The following is a 27,453-nucleotide window of genomic DNA, read 5'->3' as shown; positions in this document are numbered from 1 at the left end:
CACTGTCAGCTTTCTGTTGTTCAGCTGCAAGAAATAAAAGTATTATCTATGTATTAATTCGAGGTGTTGGTTAAAACAAAAACTCCTTTTATTATGGAAAATATTGCTTCTATCGTGTGCTGTTGCCTTTAACATGATTTTAATCAGCCATATGCTCGATAGTCAGACTCGATCGCTCCTGTTGGTCAATCTGGCAACCTGCGCTTGCGCTTGTTTTGATCCAGGATTGCAATACCTAGTTCAACCACTGGGTTCACCCACACTCAAAAAATGTTGTATGCTGTTTGTTCAAATTATTTCTTTAAATTGAGCTGACACAACACAAGAGTTTTATGTTCAATCTACTTAATTAAAATAAAAAATTAAGTTAACTTTATTTCTTCATGTTGTCCCAACACAACTCAATTGTGTGGAAACCAGGACTTTTAACAGCACAAAAAAATGAATAAAAAATAAATTTACTTGCTATTAACTTACCTTTGAGTGGCTCCAAAACTTGTTTCTTTTTTCTGTTGAACACAGAAAAAGTGATCATATTGTAATAGCATTTGATTATTTTGATGAAATGAAGACAGAGACAAAGTTTGGAGCCACTCGGAGGCGAGTTAGTAATGAGTGAATTTATGAAGAAATTTAACTTACAAGTTTTTACAAATTTAAGTGGATTGAACATAAAACATTTAAGTTGTCCCCTAAAAACTCAAGGATTGTGTTAATTCAGCTCATTTTAAATAAGTAATTTGAACAAACAGCAAACAAACCCTTTATGAGTGTGGGAGAACTATTCCTTTAAGTACACTGTAGTACACATTAACCATAAAATGAAGTTCAATCATTGTTTTCATTCGTATTTTGTACTGTAAATTGATATACAATGTAATAAATAATAAACAATATAATATCATAAAGGGTGACACAGTGATAGTGGGATTGGTCCCCCCTGATTCAACCTAGGAGTGAAGAGAGGTTATAGGATTGTTATTGGGAAGCAAGGAAATAGAGGAAGGGTGAGTGGGTTCGAGACAACAAGAAGAACAGTGCTAGAGGGCTGATATCCTCCGGGTGCTCCAGTTTCCCCCAAAGTCCAAAGACGTGCTGTATGCGAATCGGGTAAGCTAAATTGTCCGTACTGTATGTGTGTATGTCCGGGTCCTCCAGGTAGGGGGTTGAGCGTTGGGCTAACATCCCACCTTATAAAAACTAGATGTTACAAACACCAATGTGGTGCAGCTACTGTAAATATCAACTTCGATATAAATAGCCCTGGGAGTAAGTGATGAAATAATCCAAATTGTATAGAAATAGAGGTTCTGCACATGCAGAGTCCTGTATTAGTACATCTCTTCACAATTCATTCAAAACTGCAAGACTCAAAGTATTTGGTACCACTACACCCCCATTATCTGAATCTAATGATGAAATAAAAACATCTTAAATCCTTTACTCAGCGAAAGTGTTGATAATGTAAACACTGGAGTCAAGGCGAGTGAATAACAAAGACAGTGTTTTAACCTAACTTTAAAGGGACAGTTCACTCCAAAAACATTTTTAGAAGGAAAACATGGCCCTCAGATCATTCCCATGCATGGTTCACATTAGTGAAACCATTAAGACTGCTTGCTGGGGCTGTGGACCAAATGTTTCATGTTTCATTTACTAAAATTGTGTAAAATGTATAAATGAATCAGTTTAATATGGCAAAAGTTAAATGCAAAATATGCAAATTAAATAATAATACAATATGGCAACACACTACAATAAGGATGCATTAGTTATAGTTAGTGCATGTACGTATTAACATGAACAAACTATGAACAATACATTTATTTACAGTATTTGTTCATCTTTGCTAATGTTGGTTTGTTATGTTAGTTGTACAAGTATGGTTCAGTATTAGTTTGTGTTAGTGAATGCATTAAATACTGAAACTTTATTGTAAAGTGTGACAAAATGATTAATAACTTTTCATTCATTCATTAATTTTCCTTAGGCTTAGTCTATTTAATCATCAGGAGTCGCCACAGTTGAATGAACCGCCAACTTATCCAGCATATGTTTTACCCTCCCAGCTGCAAGCCAGTATTGGGAAACATCCATACACACTCATTTACGCACATACACTACGGCCAATTTAGTTTATCCAATTAACCTATAGTGCGTGTCTTTGATCTGTGCATGGGGGAAACCGGAGCAACCGAAGGAAACCCACACGAACATGAGGAGAACATGCAAACTTCACAAAGAAATGCCAACTGACCAAGACAGGACTCAAACCAGTCACCTTCTTGCTGTAAGACGACCACCGAGCCACCGTGTCGACCCTATTATTAACTAATAATAATATTTTAAAGAAAATCTTCCTGAAAAATATGGGCTTGCAAACTTTGCGTGGTAATTCTGTCAAACAGATTTCTCAGCATCTGTTTATGTGCTTAGCCAGCTATCTATTATTTAGTACACGGAGCAATACAAACTGATTCATTTCAAACATGTTGGGTCTTGCTGTGTGTTATTTGTTGAGCTGTTTGTCTCATTTTGTTTTCATGCAGATTATGACATTAGAAATAAAAAAAAAACTGCCAGACTGATGAAAACATTACAGCATAAAATGAAGAAAAACCTGTTCTATTAAAAAAAAAAAAAAAAAACATTTGGTGGAACTAATCAAAGTCTTAAAGGGATAGTCATCCGAAAATGAGTATTTTGTTATCATTTACTCACCCTTTACTTGTCATGAGCTTCTTTCTTTTGTTAAACACAAAATAAGATATTTTGAAGAAAGCTGAAAAAACCAGCAGCTTGTGAAATGTGCCTCGTTATTATGTAATAGTGTGGTTAAACTCCATGTTCAAGATCAAGACCTGCTTCTACATTTTTGCCGGTTTAGCTCAGCCCAATAGATCGCACTGCAGTAAATAACAAGAGGCAAAAACAGGTCTAAATAGCAACTAATAGATTAAGATACTCAGAAGACAGCAAGATGTAAAAACATCTGCAAAAGAAATAAGAATGAACTTTATTAAGAATTATTTTGTTCAAGTTTCAGTCCACATCAGTAAGAAATTGGTCCTCTGTTTATTTTACCTCATGTTACCATTGATTTCTTGTTTTTTCTAGTTTGGAAGTACTGTATATCCGCTTGTTAAGTCGTGATGTATAAAATACTTTCCTGGTCCAAGCCGCTACTCATTTGACCTGAGAAAATATTAGTTTAAGACCAATTTTTATTCATAGTACTCTATAAAGTAAATTTCATAAATATATAAAATCTTGGTGTATACAACAGTCAGACATTAATATTTTAACAATTTATAAAAAATGAATGACTTTCTTGTCATCTGATATTAGGCATGAACATATACAGATGAAGTCAGAATTATTACCCCCCTTTGATTTTTTTTCTTTTTAAAATATTTTCTAATTAATGATTAACAGAGCAAGGACATTTTCACAGTATGTCTGATAATATTTTTTCTTCTGAAGAAAGTCTTATTATTAATTTTTTACTAGGATAAAAGCAGTTTTTAATTTTTTAAAACCCATTTTAAGGTCAATAATATTAGCCCCTTTAAGCTGTTTTTTTCCGATAGTCTACAGAACAAACCATCGATATACAATAACTTGCCTAATTACCCTAACCTGCCTAGTTACCCTAATTAACCTAGTTAAGCTTTTAAATGTCACTTTAAGCTGTATAGAAGTGTCTTGACAAATATCTAGTAAAATATTATTTACTGTCATCATGGCAAATAAAAAATAAATCAGTTATTAGAAATGAGCTACTAAAACTATTATGTTTAGAAATGTGTGGAAAAAAATCTCTGGGTTAAACAAATTTGGGGAAAATAAATTGGGGATAATAATTCAAGTGGGTTAACAATTATGACTACAACTGTATATTGCGATCGTGATTTTCAAAAGTATTACAGTGCTCTGTAAACCTTTATTATTACCATTTGATGATACAGTTGCATGTAGCGCTTGGACCCGAAAGCCACTTTATGTGACGTCACACTTAACATGCGAATGGTTACAGGTTTCCAGCTTTCTTCACAATATCGTCGATATCATTCAACAGAGGAAAGAAACTCATAAATGTTTAAAACAAGTAAAGGCTGAGTAAAAATGACAATTTCAACTTTTGGGTGAACTATCCATTTTACTCTAAGGCTTTTTAAAGCACGCTTTTCTTACATTTTAAAGTCAAGCATATACACTCTGTTATTTAAACCGATGATATGCTTTCATTGAAATATTTTAGAGGCAGGTTGACCTTTTATGAGATGAAATCTAAAAACATTTTTGCATAATTGCAATTTTTGGTTTACATTTAACCTTTGCCTTCAACCCTCAAGAAGATCATCGCCAACTTTTTTTTCTCATTCTCTGTCACACACACACACACACACACACACACACACACACACTAAAAATAGCACAGTTCACATACTCTTCTCATCCAAAACGCATCCTTGAAGCCACCATTTTGTCTTTAAACTAACAAAATAATAGATGCCTGTATAATAATACACAAATCTCACCACAAGATCCTGTATATACACAAAGAAATGCAAACATATTGACAATAGAGCACAATGAAGTGCTGCAGAACGAGCTCAGCACAATCAAGCTGATTCTCTGGCAAATAAACAACCATAATAATAATAATAAACAGGTAATGTATGAATGCTTGAGAGCCCACCCTAATCAAAAGAATGAGTGCACTTCTGTGGGCTGAACAAAACAAATACACAGACGAATCTACAATGATGCCGGATGCTTCGTTATGTCGTATTAGGATTTGCAGTTTAGAAGTCGAGTTGCATTAATAATGAAGATTTGCGTATAGTTTTCACAGCTGGTGGTAAGAGTAAGAAGTAAAAGGTTTCTATGACTACCTCCTCCGTCAAGACGAAAGAGAAAAGCGCAGCTGTCTCCTGTGCTTATCTCAGGTGTATTGCGTAGAGCTCTGCAATGTACCAGCTCTGAGCAAAAAAATAAAATGAAAAAATAAAAAGCTCCGCAAGACAAAAATGGAGACAGTCAAAGAAAGATTGAGGCAGAAGAGAGTGAGAAAAGACTGACGGGGGTCACTGAAGTCTTAACATTTAATACTGCTGGAATAGCTGCAACAGCAGGGAGATTCCGTAGAATAAATAAAACACTTTGCCTTTACTTTTATCCTTTTCAAGCTGTCAAGAATATTTATAAATATCAACTAAAAATAACTGTCCGGATAATGCTTTGTTTTACTCCAAAATAAAAACTTGCTGTTAATTATTTCACACAGACAAAAATGTAGGCAATTTTTTTCTTTCAGTTGAACATTAAAGAAGGTTTTAAGCTGAAACTGGTGATTCAAAACAAAGCAAGTCAGTAGCTTGTGGCAATTTAAGAGTAATGAATTGCATTGCATTGATTCCACTCATTTTAAACGAGCAGCAAAAATATGTGTTTTGAGTGAATGCAAGTAATATACACTGTAAAAATGCCAGGTTCCACACAAATCCTTCATGTTGTTCCAACTCACATCAATTAAGCTAATTGTTTTTAGAAACTTAAATAGATTCAACATAAAACAACACTGTAAAAAATCCAACTACTTGAAAAAAGTTTATATATATATATATATATATATATATATATATATATATATATATATATATATATATATATATATATATATTTTTTTTTTTTTTTTTTTTTTGGTTTTGCAAAAATCAGTAAACATGTACAACTACATTTAACACAATTCCTTAACCTAAAGCAAAATTCTATTGATTAAGTTAAAAAGATTAGTTTTGTGACTTTGCAAGTTTACCCCAAAAAGCTTGTACCAACTTGTTACTTTAGCTCACATTTACCTAGTTCGCTCAACACAAAGAAACCCTTAGGGCATGTGGACTGTTAATTTGTGTTTAACTGTAATGTGCATATTTATATATGGAAGTTTACTTCCTAACAAAAACTAAATGAAAGTTCAAATGCCTAAAAAGATCAAATAATAAATAGAACTTTTAAAACAACTACCCATAATAAATCAAAATGCATTTTCAAATGAGAAATCAAATGTATTTGATATTTAATTTTCATGATCAAATTTATAAAATCCTGTAATAATTAAATGACAAAATAAATACTCAAACTATAATTCAAATGGAGAAATTCAAAACTGGAAGCTCATGATGGACTGATTACTAGGACTATAAAGACACTTCATTCACACAAACTCTTTGCTGAGTCTTGTTTTTCACTGTGAAGAATTACAAAGCATTTTCCCCTGTTTGTCCTGCCATGTTTTGATCTTTGTCTTGTATACTATTATTGTAGTGTTACCTCCTGCCCTGTTTTCTAATTCAGTCGAATAAATGTTTTGTAAACATTTGTCTTCGTTTTAGTTTTTTTTCTTCAATTGAACTATGTTTGCTTATTCTGATAATGTATTATTTCTTAGTAACAATTTCCACAAGAGTTTTTTTGTTTAATCGACTTCAGACATTTAAGGTCAGTGCACGTGATGTTTTCAAAAGTTGAGTAAACAAGAATGGAAATAAAGATGATGTTTTCTGACTTGTTCACTCAACTTCAGGCATTCCATTTTTGCAGACTAAAAAAAAAAAAAAAGTTCAGTTGGCACTACTTAAAAAGATTTGTTACAGAGTAGTTCACCTCTCCAGAACCCTGTCTAGAACTAAATGTTTATTGTATTACAGACAAATAATTTTAGCTCAGTGCAGCTGATGTTTTCAAAAATTGAGTGAACAGGAAAAAGCCAAAGGAAATAAGGACTGTGCTTGATTGTTTTTGTGGCTTAAAATTTATTACATTGTGTTTCAGTTTATTTTAAATATCTTGAACTTTAAGGGTAGTAATGCTTCAAATATGTTTTGTGAGAATAAAATATCAAAACATGAATGAAATAATGTTCTGTTGCTATTCAGATTTGTTCTATATGTTCAATAAGATTATTTTTATGTATGTATTGCTTCACTGAATAGCATTTTAGTGGGTATCTTCTGTAAACATGGTAAAAAAAGATAATTGTTATTTTTGGTCAGAAAAAAATCCACAGGACACATTTTAATATGCAAAAATGTTCAAAATGCAGCAAAAATTCAGCATTAAAAACAACAATAATAATAATAATAATAATAATAATAATAATAATAATAATAATAATACTTGTCTACAGAGCACCAAAGCATTTCTAATGATTTATTTAAAAAAAGAAAATAATAATAATCACATGATGTTTAAAATGTAACTCAATTATATGAAAATCACAGGGGGGGAAAATGTCATAATAAAAAGTGATAATATTTCACTATGTATATTTCATTCATCAATTAAATGCTCAAATGAACCCTAAAGAAATACTCCAGTATTTGATGTGAAAAGGCTTTTGATAGTTCTCAGTGCTTTGCAGACTGTGGATCAGAGAAACGAAGAGGAATGAAGCTGTAAAATGAGCAATGAGGCATCCAAACACACAGGGAACACTGTTGCGTAATTTGTCAAACAAATTTGGTTTATCAAAGACTTTGCTGCACATTTTTCATGAGACGCATCTGCTGACCGATCATTGGTGTGTAGTTTATGTACATCAGCAACCTTTATATGCTAAGTACTTTATATATACTATATGCTAAGAACATACATATAGTGCATACATATGTGCTGATATTTATTATAGATGAAGCAGGCTGATGCATATTTCATACTCGGGAATGTTAATTGAGCTGTGCATGCAATATAAGGCAAAAAATGCAGGTTGTGCCAAACTTGTCAAACCCAAAGGTCAGCAGACATTTCTGTCAGAATGATGAGAGACTGAATTTTTAAGTGAAGTTTTAAAAGGGTCGCATCATACTGTATAGGCATACTTCATGAATATTTTCCATGAAATTAAATTCTTATGCAACTAAAAATATACAGGTGCTGCTCCTGTCTCTGTGAAATGGTGAATGATAGAAATCTCCTCAAAACATTATTAAATAAAAAGAAATATTCAGATTTTGTTTAACCCCAAAATTAAAACTCTGCATTAATTAACTCACACAGACCAAAACATAGGCGACTTTTGTCTTCCAGTAGAACATTAAAGAAGATTTTAAGTTAAAACTGGTACTTGGTGATTCAAACAAATGCAATTCTGGCACTTTGAGAATGTAAAATATATATATAGGCACTACTCAATTAATATCCATGGCTCCTATTTCAAGTCTTAGTTCAGTCTGATAACAACAGGCTCATATATTGCCTTATCTCCTCGGTGTCAGTAAAATGTGAGCATTTATAAGCTCTGTGCTGTCACAGATGTAAATTAGCTTTATAGCTAACTCTGGCACAACATGTCAGGTTGTACATTGTCCCTGTATAAATAAATAAAGTAAATAAATAAACCTCCAGGTACCTCCAGGGCTGGGGGCAAGGGTGACATATGAATGTGGTCTGTTTTGAAACCATAATTTTTTTTTGTTTTTTTTTTTAAGTTTTTTTAGGTACTCTTTGCCAGCCTTACTGTCTAAAGAGGATCAGGGAGATCTTCACCTCAAATATCTTATTTTATGTTCAAAAGACGAACAGGTATCTGGCAATTGGAACAACATGAGGGTGAGTAATTAATTTTTTTTTCATTTTTGGGTGAACTAACATTTTAAATATGGTGTCTTTTTTAAATCATAGTTAAAATGTAAAATCTATTGTACGACGTAGAAAATTCTAAATTCTAATATACGATGGAGAAAAAATGAAAGCTGCTTTACTATTATCATTTTGATACCTGAAAACTCCCTTTTTCCATTTTTAACCTAGTATTTCCATGCTTATTAAAAACATGCAATGATATTAGTCACATGATCGTTGTAAATCTTCATCCATCAAAAACCATCCATCGAATTGACACTTTTCTGTTGCTTTACCAAAAACAAACAAAATAAAAATGTTACAAATACAATACGCTCTGCTTCAAACTGAGCATCAGAATAGGGAAGAAAGGTTACTTAAGTGACTTTGAGCATTGCATGGTTGCTGGTGCCAGACGGGCTGATGTATTTCAGAAACTAATGATCTACTAGGATTTTCATGCACAACCATCTCTAGGGTTTACAGAGAATGCTCCGAAAAAGAGAAAATATCAGGGGGCAGTTGTGTGGGCACAAATGCCTTGTTGATGCCAGAGGTCAGAGGAGAATACAACAGTAACTCAAATAACACTCGTTACAACCGAGGTATGCAGAAGAGCATCTCTGAGCCTACAATTTGCACATGCTTGTCAAAATTGGACAATAGAAAATTGGAAAAACCTTGCCTTTTCTGATGAGTCTTGATTTCTGCTGTGACATTTAGATGGTAGGGTCAGAATTTGGCATCAACAACATGAAAGCATAGATCCATCCTGCCTTGTATCAACGATTCAGGCTGGTAATGGTGGTGTAAAGGTGTGGGGGATATTTTCTTGGCACACTTTGGGCCCATTAGTATCAAATGAGTGTTGTGTCAACGCCACAGCCTACCTGAGTATTGTTGCTCACCATGTCCATCCCTTTATGACCACAGTACACTCATCTTCTGGCGGCTACTTCCAGGAGGATAGCGCACCAAGTCACAATGCGGAAATCATTTCAGACTGGTTTCTTATACATGGCAATGAGTTCGCTGTACTCAAATGGCCTCCACAGTCACCAAGCTCAATCCAATAGAGCACCTTTGGGATGTGGTGGAACGGGAGATTCGCATCATGGATGTGCAGCTGACAAATCTGCAAAAATTGTGTGATGCTATCAGGTCAATATGGACCAAAAGCTCTAAGGAATATTTCCAGTACCTTGTTGAATCTATGCCATGAAGAATTAGGGCAGTTTTGAAGGCAAAAGTGGGTCCAACCCGTACTGGTAAGGTGTACAGTAGCTAATAAAGTGGCCAGTGAGTGTATATCCATCATTTAGTCAAACATTAAAATCTCCTTCTGGTTTAACGTTCAGCAGCAATAGACTGTCAGATATCAAGCTTTACCTATAAAATGTAGAAAATAAAAATTAAAAATAAAAAAACAACTAACATACCTATACAATCCTTTCAGAAGAAATATTTCTTTGTAAATATGCTACAGTAAAGTCATTTCTTACTTTGTCTCTTTGCGAAAGGTGAAACATTTGTGACACTTGTAACGTTTCAAACGAATCTAAGTGCTGATTAAGAAAGGTTTTGACCCGAAGACCTCTTGCTTTCTTTCATAACAGAACATTCAGTGGTTTTCAATGTGATCTGCACAGATCCAATCGACTTACCCAAACAATCGCTCCAATGCTGTATGTGGCCTTGAGTCTGTGAAAAAAATAAATAAAGATATGCTTTTCATGGCATGGTAACCATTTTTCAATTAATTCCCCTCCACAGACATATTCAACCCAACAGCATTCATGTGAATACCAATCCGTACCCTTGTGGCCTCAGAGAGACTTTTACATAATCCTTCTAGATGCTTTGCGACAATGTAGAGGATGGAAGAATGCGATGCGATCCTGTTTGCTGAAACTCACAGGCTCAAGGCTAAGCTTCACACTGAATACACAAAATAAAACATTGAGTGAAAAAGCACGAATGCAGGAAATCGTGACTTCTGGGTTCATGGTAAAGCTTGGAGAGTCAATATACTGAATGCTGAAATCAGAACTCTGTAGACTTGGGAACTCATATTCACTAATAACTAGTTGCTTATTATATATTAATATTAATAGATGATTCTAAACCAACGATAAGCAAAAGTAGGAGATTATTTAGTGGAAAACTCTTATCATTAGTGAATGCTTTCCCTAGTCTAAAGTTAGCAATACATAAAAGTCACTATAAATTTCCCATAAAATCAAATGTAATATAAAAAGTCACTGTAAAACAAAAATGCTGGGTTCAACACAATCTCTTCATGTCATTAGAACACAAATCGATTAAGTTAACTTGATGTTTTTTTCACAATTTTAAGTTGATTGAACATAAAACAATTAAGGTGTCCTAGAAAAACCCTCAAGATGTGTATTGTTTCAGATCATTTCAAACAATTTTAAATTTAAATAATAGATGAAAAATAGAATTATACTGCAGAATATATTTGTAAACTTCTCTGCATTGATTTATACAGAACTGTTACATTTATTTACTGTATTTAAGGCAAGTACATAATTACCTAGAACAAACAGGATCGCCTCGCTTAACGGTAAAGCCTTTTTTTAAAGTTACTTTGTAATTCATTTCACCCAACGGTACATGTGGTAGAGGTAGAGCTAAGGCTGAAAGCTGAGGATGAACACAGTGTGCAGAAGATGACAGGTGCTGCTGCTGCGGCTCTGACGTCTGAAACATTCCTACCATCCTCACAGCACCAGCAGGTGAAAAAAAATGGAACCAACACTCTGGCCTCAAGACCGATTGAAAACAGTCCACAAATAGAGCACACATCAAGACAAACGGGTTTCACAGCTCACTGGTCAGCTTGGTTTTCATAGAATCTTCAGAAATGTATGTTTTCATCCAATCACATCTATGCGCAAAACTGGAATATCAAATAAAACATTTGCAAATAAAGTGCAGTTTCCATACAATGAGTCAGTGAGAATGAAATTGACTCTTACTGATAAACAGACAGCAAATATTTAAAAGAAAAATGTAATTCGCTGTGGTAGGAGAAGCCACTGTTAATAATAATAATAATACATTCATTCATTTTCTAGTCGGCTTAGTCCCTTTATTAATCCGGGGTCGCCACAGCGGAATGAACCGCCAACTTATCCAGCAAGTTTTTACGCAGTGGATGCCCTTCCAGCCGCAACCAATCTATGGGAAACATCCACACACACATTCACACACACACACTATTTAGCCTACCTAATTCTCCTGTACCGCATATCTTTGGACTGTGGGGGAAACCGGAGCACCCGGAGGAAACCCACGCGAAGGCAGGAAGAACATGCAAACTCCACACAGAAACGCCAACTGAGCCGAGGTTCGAATCAGCGACCTTCTTGCTGTGAGGCGACAGCACTACCTACTGCGCCACTGCCTCGCCCATATATAATTATAATAATAATAATAATAATAATAATAATACCATTTTTTATGTGAAGGCGCCTTTCAATGCACTCAAGGACATCTTACAGTATGTCACAGGCACATTATAAAAACAAGACAAAAGAGTAATAAAACATAGTATTAATCTAGAAAATCATTTAAAGCAATCCTGAACAGAAAGGTTTTAACCTAAGATTTAAAACTGGAGATAGAGTCCACCTGAAGAATATCTAATGGCAGGGAATTCCATAACTGTAGTGCTATGCAGCTAAAAGCACTGCCTCCAAATGTTGGCCTTTTTTCTATAGCAAATTACTTGCGCTTAAGATGAAGATAAACAAGATGAACTGTTCGAGTCCCGACGTGATCTGCAAGGTAATAATACTGAACCACTTTAATGATGGACTTTGGCTAAAGCATTTTAGAATGACTAAAACAACATTTCAGATATTTTATGATGTGGATGCTCTGCTGGTTCATCAATTGATGTTATCCAATCACGCCTATTTTTGCTTTCACATGATCTGTTAAAACTAAATCACATGGCTTTTTTTGGTACTGGAATTTATTCAGTAAATTTGCTTCCATCATAGTTCATGGACGTTTTTTCGGGGAAACAGCCACACACTTTCACGAATTCACATTCACACAATACGGCCAGTCTAGTTTATCCAATTCACTTATACCACTTGTCATGTCATGACTGTGGGGGAAACCCATGCCATCACAGGGAGAACATGCAAACTTCACACAAAAATGCCAACTGACCCAGCCGAGACTTGACTTCTAGTTGCCCACACATTGTTTTCTCTTCAAATAAAATCAGATGTTGCATATGCACACATATCAAAATGTATGCGCATATCGGCGTTTCCATTAAGCATTTTATTTCCAAAATGTGTATGTTTCTTGTCAATGATTACAGTGTCTACAGTTAGTGTAGTCATCCTACTCTTCACGGGAGTAGATGATTAAAGATCATTCAAGTTATATTATGCTGAGTGAGTTTATGTGTTTGTGCCTTGGGTGCATAGTTTAAGATGGTCACGGATAAAATATGACACTAAAACCACCAGAAGATTGCAGAAAGTCCCTGTCTTAACAAGTGATTCATTGAATCATTCATTCAAGCGATTCGCTCAAAATGGCAGACTCTTTTAGGAATCTGAAATCACATATGTAATACGTAAAAAACAGTATGTACAGTATATGCATTTAAATTGGTATTTTATTCATAACCACATTCATTCAATAGAACAGGGGTGGCCAACCCTGTCCCTGGAGAGCCACCTTCTTGCAGATTTCAGTTGCAACCCATATCAAACACACCTGAACCAATTAATTAGGACCTGAACACCACGTGATAATTACTGGCAGGTGTGTTTGACATGGGTTGCAACTGAAATCTGCAGGAAGGTGGCTCTCCAGGAACAGGGTTGGCCACCCCTGCAATAGAACATACTTTTAAAGTATTACAGATGTAACAGTTTAAAGGGAGGACAATGCTGTCATGATTTGCTTTTTCCAAATCTGTTTTCTTTCTTCAGCTGAACACAACTAAAGATAAAGTCATCCATTGACATTCGTCTGAGTATCTTGTTTCACGTTAAACAGAAGAAAGAAATTATTAACAATTTAGAAAAACTTGAGTATAAAGAAGTGAGGAAATGTTCATTTATTGGTGAACTATCCCATTAAACTAAGTTCAAATTTAAATGTAGTACGCTGCAAAAATAATAAGTTGACTCAACTTAAAATTGATAGGCAACTAGCTGCAGAGCTTTTTTATCTGACTCAACTTAAACCAAGTCAAGTGCAATCCTTGGATTAAAAGTTCAGTCAACTCAAAACAGCTGTACAGCAAGTTGACTTACGATTTTAAATTGAGCTAACTTTTTTTTTTACATTGTACTTACTCAGATGAACCAACGGTCTTTACGAATGGCTCACTGAATCAACAATTCACTCTATTCATCCATTAACATAGTCTTTTATGAATGAATCATTCATAAAGTCTGAGATACACAGATATTGTGTTTTTGTCTTGTTTAGATCATTTTACGCTTAAAAAAATAAAATAAAAAATAAGCATATTTCTTGGTAGTAGAAAAAACATGTAGTAAACAAAACAGTTGATATATCACCGGCCACTTTATTAGGTACACCTGTCCAACTACTCGTTAATGCAAATTTCTAATCAGCCAATCACATGGAAGCAAACATTCTGCTGCAGTTCAAACTGAGCATCAGTATGGGGAAAATAGGTGTTTTAAGTGACTTTGAACGTGGCATGGTTGTTGGTGACAGACAGGTTGGTCTGAGTATTTTCAACCTGATCGTTTAGTCAGTTTAGTGGCTAATTTGTACGAGTTCAGTCATTCAAAAATGAACGATTTTAAAAGCGAGGTGTGACACCCAACCCTGCCCCTAAACCCAACCATCATTGGGTGATGAGTAAATCGTAGTAAACTGTACGAATTAGATCGTAAGAATTCATATGAATTAGCCACTAAATCAAAAAATTACAAATTCTTGTAAGATAGCATTGGTATTTCAGAAACTGCTGATCTACTGGGATTTTCACGTACAACCACCCCTCGGGTTTACAGAAAATGTCCTGTGAGTGGCATTTCTGTGGGCGCAAATGCCATGTTGATGCCAGAGGTCAGAGGAGAATGGCCAGACTGGTTTAAACTGATAAATAACTCAAATAACCACTCGTTACAACAGAAGTATGCAGAAGAGCATCTCTGAAAGCACAACACTTCCAATCTTGAGGCAGATGGGCTACAGCAGCAGAAGACCACACTGGGTGCCACTCCTGTCAGCTAAGAAAAGGAAACCGAGGCTACAATTCGCACAGGCTCACCAAAATTAGACAATAGAAGATTGCAAATAGAATGTTGCCTGGTTTGATGAGTCTCGATTTCTGCTGCAACATTCAGATGGTAGGGTCAGAGTTTGGCATCAACAACATGAAAGCATGAATCCATCCTGCCTTGTATCAACGGTTCAGGCTGGTGGTGTAATGGTGTGGGGGATATTTTTTTGGCACACTTCGGGCCCATTAGTACCAATTGAGCATCGTGTCAACATCCAAGCCTACCCGAGTATCGTTGCTCACCATGTCCATCCCTTTATGACCACAGTGTATCTATCTTCTGAAGGCTACTTTGAGCAAGACAAAGCGCCATGTCATAAAGTGCAAATCATCTCAGGACATGACAGTGAGTTCAATGTGCTCAAAAGGCCTCCACAGTCACTAGATCTCAATCCAATAGAGCACGTTCTGGATGTGGTAGAGTAGGAGACTCTGTGAGTCACTACCTTTTTGAATCTATGCCATGAAAGATTAAGGCAGTTCTGAAGGCAAAAGGGGGTCCAACCAGGTACTAATAAGGTGTACCTAATAAAGTGGTGTAATAATAGTAATAATAAGTATCTTAGGAATTTCAGAGTGAAATTTGTTTCGACATAATATACTTTTCAGCATAGAACAAACAATACAGAAAACATCAGGTAATTGGGGAGAAAAAACAGGCATGCTTATGAAAAGTGAAATTACCCATAAAATCTCTGCAGATTTTACTTTACTCTCTCATAAGCCTCTTTCAGAGTAGACCAACCAAATGAACAGGATTCCTGTTCAAACAGAAGTCTGTGTGTGAGGGATGAAGAGCTGACGGTACATGCATCTCCGTCATGTCTGACTGCTCCACAATCCCTCCACTAACAAGCTCAATGAACAGCAGCATCCCTCCATCATTCATCTCTCGCTCTCTTTCTGCCAGTGTTTCTGAGAAGCTCTGTCTCTAACAAAGACTGAGCGCTATGGAAACAGTGAGAGTTAAATACACAGTGTGTCTTTAAGGTGAGCGGAGATGAAGGACGGTGTCGCCAGCAATGCAATCAAAGGCTTTCTGCAGAAGTTCTAGAGGTATATATAGAGTTATGGGTGTATTTTCCAGTACCTGCATCATGTAATTTTCCTCTTAGGGAAGATTGATATAATGCCTTTTAGTTTGTTGGAACAAGGAAAGGCATTTGGAACCGGTTTTACTTTGTAATCATGCATTTATGTACAACCCCAGTTCTGAAATAGTTGAGACATTTGCTACAATGCAGCGATATCAAGAATCAGTTATTTCCTAATTCCCTATAAACTTTATTACATTCTTATCAAAAAAAAAAAAAAAAGGAAAAGACTTCCAGTGTTTTCACTTCCAAAATTAAATGTATTTAGTAAATGAAAACTAATTTTGATTAATTTTGATAGCTGCAACACACAGAAGCTAAATAAAAATGGAGCAAAAATAAATAAAAGACATGGAATATAGAAATGTAAAAAAAAAAAAAGAGTTCACAATAAGCAGGTAAATTGGTCATACATGAAGGATTTGTGTCTAAAAGGAGCATTTGAGTCTTTGTAAACGACTCAGCAATCACATTTCTCAATGCAAAATCATGAAGAATGTGTCCTTTTACTACCATTTTTAAAGTTTGTGTGAAGTCTAAATTTAAAAACAAAGTTTATTTTGCTTGTGCACTTTGTTTGAACTTAGGTTAACAATCAATTCATGCAAGTCAATCCACTGAAAAAAATGCTTTGGTAAACTTCAAAGTCTGACCATTTGCTTCCACATTTGGAGTAGTGGTTCTTCTCTGTTGACTTCAGTTTGACGGCATCAGCCACAATATTCTTAACCACGCCCCACTTACTGTTAATTTGTTACAAAGAAATGATGTGTGATAAAGAAAGCCCCATCCCCTACTCAATATTGCCAGACTCAGTGATAAAAAAAGCTGCATCTGCTCAGCAGTACTACAGAAAAACACTCAGTATAGACTGCTGCTGCATCAAAAATAATACTAATAATAATAATAATAATAAATAAAATAAAGTAACTGAAGAAGAAAACTATTTGTCAATTCTCTGCAGTGGTTTCAAATTCTCAGGGCCAGAGCTCATCTCAGGCTGTTTCACTAGTGCATTCTCATTTTAAAATGCTGTTTGGATTGGTAGGATTGGTAGAGCTACGCATCGATGAATTTGCTCTTCAGTGTTTGAACTCTCAGTAATGATTAAATCACACTGAACAGAGCTAAACTGAACTGAACTGAACTTAAACACTAAAACCTGAACCACACTGTTCCAGTTACTATGACCATTTATGTGAAGCTGCTTTGACACAATCTACATTGTAAAAGCGCTATACAAATAAAGCTGAATTGAATTGAATTGAATTGAAAACACCCCTTGTTTATACTTCTCTTTTTACACTATAGGCTACAGGATAAAACTCATCATATGTGACCATTTCGTCATGTACAACTTGTGGCTTAACAATTAAAGAATTGTAAAGGTCGCAGGTTTGAGTCCTGGCACTGGTAGGGATTGTAGGTGTTGGATGTGAATTGTCAATACTCAATACCATGGCTGACCTTGAGCAAGACAACATACCGCAATACTCCGGGTGCACATGGGCTACAGTATACTGGTGGTATATATCTAATATATATATATATATATATATATATATGTACCACCCAGAGGAAACCCATGCGAACGCAGGGAGAACATGCAAACTCCACACAGAAACGCCAACTGACCCAGCCGAAGCTCGAACCAGCAAACTTTTTGCTGTGAGGTGACAGAACTACCTACTGCGCCACTGCATCGCCCTATATATATATATATATATATATATATATATATATATATATATATATATATATATATATATATATATATATATATACATACATTCATTCATTTTCTTGTCGGCTTAGTCCCTTTATTTATCTGGGGTTGCCATAGCGGAATGAACCGCCAACTAATCCAGCAAGTTTTTACGAAGTAGATGCCCTATATATACACACACACACACACACACACACACACACACACACACACACACACACACACACACACACACACACACACAAATATACATTTGGGAATTGTTTAGCATTTTTCAAAACTTTTTAGAGCTGTATGCATGAAAAAAAAAAGTAGGATAGAACGTCATTTTACCTGTCAAAATTTGTCTGGATCTTGAAAAGGTGACGTTTCATACCATCAGAATGTGCCAGACAGGAAGCTTTTTGACAAGACGTGGAGACTGAAGGTCAACTTTAGTCTTGAGAGATGTTGAGAGATTTTTTTTTTTTAAATGTTTCATTCATTTAATCGCAGTGCTAAATCACTGCACTTTCATGAAAGCATATAGCCTACAACACGATGCTAAAACAGTACACTTGTGGGTTGTGACCAAGTGTGCCGCAAGCCTACGTTTGAGTGAAGGTTTCGGCCGTTAGATCGCCCCCTGGGGGCTGGCTGCAGTACAAGTCATAAAGCCCGCCTCCTCCGTGTTAATGAAGGAGACTTGAGCCCAAATAAAAAAAAATATTACACTTGCAATAAAATGTCCCGAAAGATAGTTCTGGTCGATTAAGGCACTGGTTATTGTGCTGAAATAGGTGCAGATCTTCATTTTTGTAAACAGTTTGTTTTTAGCAGTAATTTAATGCTGGGCGTGTCATCGTGATTGACAGCTGTGATTGACAGTTTCTCAAAGCGCGGCGTCTGAGCTTCGGCAGGAGACTGAAGTAGACTGAAATGTTATTATTCGATTTCTGTGTTATTTTACCATGACAAAATGAGTTCAGCAGTAAACTATAGTTTCTGACATACATGATCCTGGTGGAACACTGTTTATTCGCTAAGTTCAGGGCTTTTTTCGGGCTTTATTAGTTTGCTGATACACGCCTAGCCACCCAGATAGCAAAACACAGTTCCGGCTAGATTCTCGCCTGCCGGAGACTTATCTCTTAGAGCTCAGACTGACTAATGTTACCTCTGCTGGACCTACTCCGGATGCCTGGACTCACTGCCCGATTCCAGTCCGAGTCAATCGAGCCAGATGCGGCGGCCGAGCGAGCAGGCGCTGCCGCATGCGAGCCGGAATCAGCCCGCGACGCCGCGAGTAAGTTGTGCGCTGCGGCCTGGAGCTGGCGCGATTGAATATATAAAACCCTCATATTTGTTAACGTTATTACATCCATTTGTGTTGATATGACAGCAAACGCATGCTGAGAAGTTCGGGGGGCGTAGTTGATTTTACATAAAGCGTTTGATTGGAAGCTCGACTCTGCTCATTTTCGCGGCTCCTCCTCTGGCTCCATCAGACAGTCCTTCTGCGCATGTCTGGCTCCAATTTCAGCAGTCTTTTGCGACAGTTTGTGCCCGTCAAGCAGGCGTTTTGCCCTCAAGGCGTTCAATGGGAAAAAGGGCTGTCGCGTCGTCCATATTTTTTACAGTCATTGGTTGTGACTGTATGTGATTTAAATTGAAAAGATTTAAATGACATCAATCTAAGCAGTCAGAATGATATACAGGACTGACTCAGAATTTCATGATTATGGCATTTAGGTGTTGCGTTCCTTCCTAATGTGTCAACTCTGTGAGTCACTGCAGTTTAGGACAAATCCTCAACACAACGGAAGCAGCGATAATGCTACGTGTGGCGTTATAAATCCTGGGGTATAGCGACCTCTAGTGACTGGGAACGAGAATACCTACAAATAGCATAATTAAACTGGACAATGAGGCAAAACGTTGTTAATTTGTGGTTAGTTGCCATTTTTACTGTGCTTACTTTTCTTTTATTAAGGAATATTAACTTGCAGTAGAATTTAATTTTGGGGAACATAAAACCAACAGGCCTATAATAATTCTGCAAGAATGATAAAATGACATTTATTCTGTGAAGCATCATAATTTTTTATAAAATAACAATGATAAAACAAAAATGTTGACTTTATTTAACAGATTCTTCTTTAATTGTTAATGGAGCTTAAATGTGCCTGCGTTCTGTTCCAAACAGTGAGTCATGCTGTTGAATAAAGGAATACTTTTTGTTTTATGTGCACAAAAGTATTCTCATAGCTTGATATTCTGATTGATTTACTAAAGACAAATGGTCTGTTTCAAGTTTTTTGGGGGGCTTTGGTATTTTTAAAGATGTCAGATTGCACCTAAATATGTTCATTTGAGCTTTTTTAATGTTTTCTATGACATTAGGGTGAATAATTATTCATTCATTCATTTTCTTTTCGGCCTAATCCCTTTATTAAAGAGGGGTCACCACAGCGGAATGAACCACCAACTTATCCAGCATATGTTTTTCCCAGCGGATGCCCTTCCAGCTGCAACCCATCACTGGGAAACACCCATACACTACAGACAATTTAGCTTACCCAATTCACCTGTACCGCATGACTTTGGGCTGTGGGGGAAACCGGAGCCCCCGGAGGAAACCCACACGAACGCAGGAAGAACATTTAAACTCCACACAGAAACGCCAACTGACCCAGCCGAGGCTCGAACCAGCAACGTTCTTGCTGTAAGGCAACAGCACTACCTACTGTGGAACTGTATCGCTGGTGAGGAATTAATAACAAAATTTTTATTTTGGGGTGAACTAACACTTTCAGTTCAAAAAAGTAAAACCATTCCAGATGCACACAAATAATGTGGATTGTCTTGTGATTTTCTATTAAATACAGAAGGTCATTTTTCATTTGATTCTGACATGATAATAAATACACTATAACTCCAAAATTCTTCAAAAGCGATGAAAAACAACCAATATCAGTCAGGTATTTTTTTTTTTACAAATTCTTTTTATTTATTTCCATAAATGTTTGTTATCTCTTAAAAATAATTTAAACAAAACTGAAAAAAAGTCCTGAAGTACTTACCAAATTCTTCTGTTTTTACAATATTTGATTGAAAATGTCCCTCTTCTTGTTTAAAACAGACCTGAACATGTTGAGTTGAAACAGCTGTAATTTAATTTAAACATCTTATTGCTGTTTTATTTCTTTATGTACACTTAAAAATATATATCACAAACAAGTCAAATAAATCTATGAAATCTATATTTCAAGTAATCTTTCTGCTCGTATCATTTTCACAAGCACACTTTAAACATTCTTACTGCCTTCATTTTTTTGTTGAATCAAATGAACTTCTTTAGTCATCTAGACTTAAAACATATTTCAAAATAAACTTTGCATAACTTAAAAAAAGCTAGAATCTGATTACCTCTGACGCCTCACAGCAAGAAGGTCGCTAGTTTGAATTCCAGCTATGTCAGTTGGCATTTCTGCGTGGAGTTTGCATGTTCTCTCTGTGTTTGTGTTGGTTTCCTTGCTCCGGTTTCCCCCACAGACCAAAGAGGTAGAGGTGAATTAAATAAGCTAAATTTACCGTAGTGCATGTGTGTTTGAGTGTGTATGGATGTTTCCCGGTACTGGGTTGCAGCTGAAAGCGCATCCGCTGTGTAAAACATATGCTAGATAAGTTGGTGGTTCATTTCGCGGTGGTGACCCCAGATTAATAAAGGGACTAAGCCAAAAAGAAAATGAATGAATGAATGGTCGTAGTGTATGTGTGTGAATAAGTGTGTATGGACGTTTCTCTGTACTGGGTTGCAGCTGAAAGCGCATTCCCTGCGTTAAAAAAATATGCTGGATAAGTTGGCGGTTCATTCCGCTGTGGTGACCTTAGATGAATAAAGGAACTAAGCCGAAGGACAATACATGAATATACAATAAAACATTTTGTAGCTATGTCTTTTTGCACTGTAAACAATGCTATGACAAAAAGTCATGGCTACAAATGTTTTTATGTTACTTGAACTTATTTTAAAAAGTCAATCAGACTTTAACTCCATTTTTTAAGTTATGCAAAGTTAAACATATTTTAGTCAGTTTGATTTATTTAAGTTAATTTAAGAAAAAGTTCATTTGATTCAACTTAAAAAAATAAAGGCAACAAGAATTTCTTTACAATGTGGCATTTCATTTTTAACAGTGCAGTTGGACGTAAAAATTGCTTGTTTCTGAGAAATCCTATTGGATTGTGTCTGGACAGTGTTAAAAACTGTAAGCATGAGCAATTTCCATTATCTAGAGTAAGAAACAATTCCACGTGTTTAAAAACGTATAAAAACCTGATCAAAGACATTCATTTAAGGAGTGCACTTCCCCAAACGCTTAAAATCCCAAAAGACCTGAGTTCACAAAATGCACACACAGAATAGTGGATCGTCTTTTGGGATTCTTCATTAAATCCAGCAGCTGATGTTCAGTGCATGCTCCTCGTCAGGTGGAGGACTGGTCTGAGTGTGCGGGTGTAGCAGGACACAGTGACGGGTACGGTCGAGGCTGGTCTAGATTCACATAGGTGATCTGGAGGTTGATGTAATGCTCCCCGTCCAGGCTGGAATGGATGTCCTGAACGGCCTGCACGAGTGTAGTGAAACCCGGCCTCTTCTCGGGCTCAGGATGCCAGCACTGCATCAGAACTGACCAGCTGCAATACACAATCCATAACCATTTTTCCTCTCTTCCATTTATTGCTTTAGTTTGTAGATGCTACCTGTAAAGCTGGGTATTTCTACTCAGTTTTCAATTTTATTTGCTAACTAATGATTTTAGTCACATATAAATACACTAGCAGTCGTTTTAAAATACTTAAAGTCCGCATGAAATCAGAATTTGTTTATTTTGCTAGCTCACATTTTTATTCTTAAGGTCAATTATAAATCCGCGCAAGTTTATCCACTCAAAAAAATTTGTTTGTTTTGGTAATCTTCAATGAAAGTCTGACCATTTGCTAATGCCTTTGTGAAGGCAGGGCTGGGTGATGTGGCAAAAATGCAATCTCGATAATTTTCTTCCATATTGAAAATATTAGATAACAATATATTTCGATATAAGTTGTTATTGCTTCCAGATTTTAAAGAGTACCCCATCAGTGACTGAAGCCACAAAAATTAGAGGGTCCATTAAATGGCATATCATATTTTTCAGCCGATAAATTTTCATCGGGGTGTGATGGGGTGGTGTCGCGGACGAAAGTGAAGAGGGTTGGGGAGTCACGGAAGTGAAAGTGAACAGAGGATGAGGGAGGAGGGCGGGTGAGTAGGGGGATTGGTAAAATGAGGTGCTGGATCAGATTTAGAGGTGCCAGATCCGGCATGCTCCGGCACAAATTAAGCCCTGCTCTCACCATTAGTTTTCTATGAGCGAATGAAAAGAAAGCCTACTCAATATTCTGTTCCAGTTGCAAGTACATCAACATGCTGAAATAATAGTCTCTGCATCCAGTTCACATGGACTTTATGATTTACTTTATTTTTTATTTTTTGTGAAACAGTAATTTTATAGCATTTAAATATATTTCTCTATTTTATTTATTTCTGTGATGGCAAAACTTAGTTTTCAGCATCATTACTCTTTTTTTTTCTAAGTCACATGATCCTTCAGAAAACATTTTAATATGTTGATCTGGTGCCTAAATATTTAAGATGGTTATTGGTCTTTAAGTTTAATAGTTTTGTGAAAACCGTTATATTTGTTTTTAGAATTATTTAATGATTAGAAAGTGTGTATTGGAAATGATAATTCCTTGTCTTTCTAAAGTCTTTATAATCACATTCAATCATTGAACGTTACCTCTATATACGTTAATGTGTTACCTCTCCTATTAAATTGATAAATAAATGTATTGAAATCTCTCTTTTTAAGTTCTTAATTCTAAACTTTTGCATGGTCGTTTATTAAGAGTTCCACAAACAAAAACTCTTCAAAATTGGTAATAAAAAGGAATGTTTTTGATGATTAAATCAGCAGATTAAAATGATGTCTGAAGGATCATTTGACACTAAAGAAAGTCACAAAAAAATTCAAACAGTCCCCTTCACATTCGAACATATCAATCAAATAGAACACTGTTATTTTATATTGTAGTAATATTTTACGATGACAATATTACAGCTTGTGTTTAAATTTATACAGCCGTAGTGTATCTTTCAGTATGGACATTTTTTGATTGGTTAAGCTAATATACAGTATTTTAATGATAGATAATGTTCCATCAAGATATTTTATAAATTTCCTACAGTAAAGATGTCAACATTTTATTTTTGATCAGTAAAATGCATTGCTAATAACTTAATATGGACAACTCTAACGGCTAATCTCTTATTCTTTAGTATTTAATATTTACAATCAGATTTCAGATTACATAGTTGTTTATCTAGCAAATTTTGTCCAATCCTAGCAAACTATACATCAATGGAATGCATATTTATTCAGCTTTCATATTTGTATTAATTTTAAATCCATAACTGAAATATCAGTGGTTGTTGAAATATGTCAGTAAAAACCGTAAAAATCCAAAGACATTCTGAGCCTGACATGATTTATCCTCTTTAAAAAAAAAGGCAACTCAAAAAAAGACTTACAGGGAATCAAAGCAATACTGCGGTTGTGGTAGTCGACGGCCTTGCATCAAATAAGGCGTGATGTCATAAGGGTCCACATCAGGATATGGACTGGCTCCTCTCGTCAACAACTCCCACATCAACACTCCATAAGACCACTACAGGGAAGAAGAGCATCTGTTTGTATGCATGTATGTTGTATAAAAGAGTAGCATCATATTAAGTGTTGAAAACTGATCAAAAACATTTTGGTGTTGAGCAGCAGAATACGCCATAAACCCTATCCTCTGCAGGTAAACAAATACAAATGATACTTTTATATAAAATTATACTTAATATATAATATTTAAACAATCATTTGCAGTCTTTGCTTCATTCCTACTTACTAGGTAATATGAATAGACTGCCCATTATACAGAGGGAATGGAAATTTCTCCATTTGAAACATTTACTTAAAATTATTTTGCATCATAGGTAGAAGCTGTTTGAGTAGAACTTTGTGTAGGTATAGTGTGTCCACAGTCATATTACAGTGATATATACAAACAACAAATCTTCTTTTTAAAAAATTCTTGACGTTCAAATAGAATCCAAATCCCAGCGTTTTTAATGTCCATTGCAACCTGACAGAGTGGAGTTTTTTTCAGTCCCCCAAATTGATTGACGACAGCGTATTAACATGTCTCTTTAGTAACGCATATAAACATGTCTACAGAACAGGATTTGCAAAGAAACTTGGATTAAAAGATCAGTTCCAACTCACTGTGAACAGCTGCACCTCAAGAATGAGTTTCACAAGATTAAAACGTTTTTAAAACAGAGCATGTTTGTAAAAAAAAAAAAAAGACAGTACAATCGAAACGAATGTAAGTACCAGCTCATTTGGATTTAAAGGGCACCTAGGTTACCCCTTTTTCCAGATTTAATAGAAGTCTTTTGTATCTCCAGAATGTGTCTGTAAAGTTTCAGCTCAAAACGCCCAACAGATAATTTATTATAGATTTCAAAAGTTTCTGTTTTATAGCTCTAACCATCAGGTTTTTGTGAACTGTGCCTTTAAGGCTAGTCCTTCATGCCCACCCTTTCCACGTGCCAGTTAGTGTGCCTTAATTTCCTCCCTCGGCTGCTTCAGACTACAGACAGACACGAAGGAAGCTGATCTCACCTAACGTTTGTGAGAAATACTACAGTAAGAACTTTACCAATAGTATTTGATGCATTTGTTGTGGAGTTGCAACGATGAGTCACACACAATATCATTACAAAGTTAACGTGCACACACACACAGAGACAGTGCACAAGCTTTTAGCTTTTTTAGCTTTGCAAGCTTTTTGCATGCAAATGTGAAAGGATACAGGTTCATATCCACGGCTTTGTGGATAACTGTTATCTTAAAGTACAAAATAAACCTCATTTAATGTCCACAAACCGGGATTGAAGCATCTTCTTTTATACTTGTACTGACATAATTTAGCTGTCAATCAATTTGGTGGGCGGTGTGTCTGCACTCCTATGTCAAGTTGCAGTCGGTCTCAAAACCACTCCAATTGGTCCACCATTTTTATGTTGTTAAATTGAAAAAATAAGAACTGGGTGTGTTTATATCCCCCAAATATGACAGTCTATACACTATACCTACACATATGTCTGTCCAAACATAGATGTTTTTCAGCATAGGTGCCCTTTAAAGGCACATGCATCAAAACAGCTGCAATGTAATCTTCATCCAAAATTGACATATTCAGCAGGGTTAAATAAATGATCTGATAGGTATTTTGAGCTGAAACAGGCACATTCTGGGGACACTTGTAAAAGGGGTAAAATATGAGCCCTTTAAACATTTTCTCGTTGTGTAACAAACAAAATCACATGAAAAAAAATCTATTGAGTTCTAAACTGTGTTCTTGAAAAGATTGTCCAAATTGAAATGTACCACATCTGATTTGGTGGTGAATTTCTGTGTCTGCAGGCTTTCTAAAGCCATCCATTTGACTGGCAGCTTCGCTTTCTTGCTGTCCTGGATGCTGTAGTATTCCTTATCATAGACATCACGTGCCATGCCAAAGTCAGCCACCTTCACTGTAAATGACTCGTCCAGCCTACCAGAAGAGGATTATTAAAGTTTTAAGGGATTTATTTATCTATAAACATTGTAAAGCCAAAAAAACATTAATTTGTTTAGTTTGGCGTTTACATACTTTATCTGTTACTTACATGCAGTTGCGTGCAGCAAGATCTCTGTGCACAAACTTCTTGTTTGCAAGATACTCCATTCCTTTGGCTACTTGAAGCCCGAAGCCAATCAGATCCTTCACTGTGGGACTCTAAACATGAATGATACATTTTTAGTAAAAGCCCTTGATTTAAGTGTTATTTAATGTATTGATGTGGTTTCCACTAAGAAAGGAAGACGTGACATGGCATTCCTAAAAGCCTATCCCCTTTAAAAAAAACTGACAATAAGAGTGTTATCACAAATCAGTTAAAGTTGCTTATGACAAACACAGACAGATACTGTAGTAATGAACAGTCTGCCCATCCTTTTCACTAGTTAATCTTCTCCATATTGCTTTATAATACAGAATTTAGCATAGCCAATATGTTGTGTGGTCTGCTTCAAATTGTGCATATGATCTGCTCATGACCCGAGCAGTTTGTGCGCTACAGTGGTTTGTATGACATAAATGCAAAACCACACTTCTTTTACCCCAATGGAAAGCATACATGTACAGTATTTATTTAGTATTGAATAATTTATCCCCTATATAGTGCACTATGTGCCCTTCACCAGATAGAGTATGCTGTATAAACAAGTAACTCAGCTTTAGCTTCTATTAATAGTGTAAGAGCTAGGATGCTTCAGATTCTAGACAGCATTTGATTGAACATGATATCTGAAGAGAAGCTAAAGTGCAGTATGATATCATTCATACCGGTGTAAATGAGACATGGTAAGTTTTGAATGTATATATTATGCAGTATCTTCTAAATGCAAGTTTTGTCTTTTTATTTTTTCAAAAATCATTTTTGTCAAAAAAATATTTTTGGTGTCATGGGACTAGTAGAAATAAAAAAATGTTAAATTAAAATTAAC

The 27,453-nt window shown here is 35.7% G+C and overlaps 1 protein-coding gene and 1 long non-coding RNA gene across 21 annotated transcripts in view; both read right to left on the bottom strand.

Moving 5' to 3' along the window:
* Nucleotides 1–5,713: 5,713 nt before the first annotated feature.
* LOC141386335 (uncharacterized) lies at nt 5,714–10,447 on the bottom strand. Its single transcript, XR_012408130.1, has 3 exons — nt 10,290–10,447; nt 8,404–9,760; nt 5,714–8,307 (listed from the first exon to the last, which is right to left on the bottom strand). It is a non-coding gene; the product is annotated as an uncharacterized lncRNA (long non-coding RNA).
* Nucleotides 10,448–21,606: 11,159 nt separating this feature from the next.
* Nucleotides 21,607–27,453, bottom strand: part of mst1ra (macrophage stimulating 1 receptor a) — a 44,532-nt gene continuing 38,685 nt past the window's right edge. For 11 of the 20 annotated variants that reach the window (XM_073954419.1, XM_073954417.1, XM_073954420.1 and 8 more), the window contains 4 exons: nt 26,574–26,683; nt 26,293–26,458; nt 24,381–24,517; nt 21,607–22,444 (listed from right to left, as the gene is read on the bottom strand). In XM_073954419.1, the coding sequence (XP_073810520.1) occupies nt 22,234–22,444; nt 24,381–24,517; nt 26,293–26,458; nt 26,574–26,683 (624 nt within the window). In that variant the 3' untranslated portion in view covers nt 21,607–22,233. The remainder of the gene's footprint in view (nt 22,445–24,380; nt 24,518–26,292; nt 26,459–26,573; nt 26,684–27,453) is intronic. The other 9 variants (XR_012408124.1, XR_012408129.1, XR_012408120.1 and 6 more) reach the window with 2 other exon arrangements.

Source organism: Danio rerio, chromosome 6 (genome assembly GCF_049306965.1).
Source record: "Danio rerio strain Tuebingen ecotype United States chromosome 6, GRCz12tu, whole genome shotgun sequence".
Lineage (NCBI taxonomy): Eukaryota > Metazoa > Chordata > Actinopteri > Cypriniformes > Danionidae > Danio > Danio rerio.
This window is presented reverse-complemented; position numbering and strand designations above follow the sequence as displayed.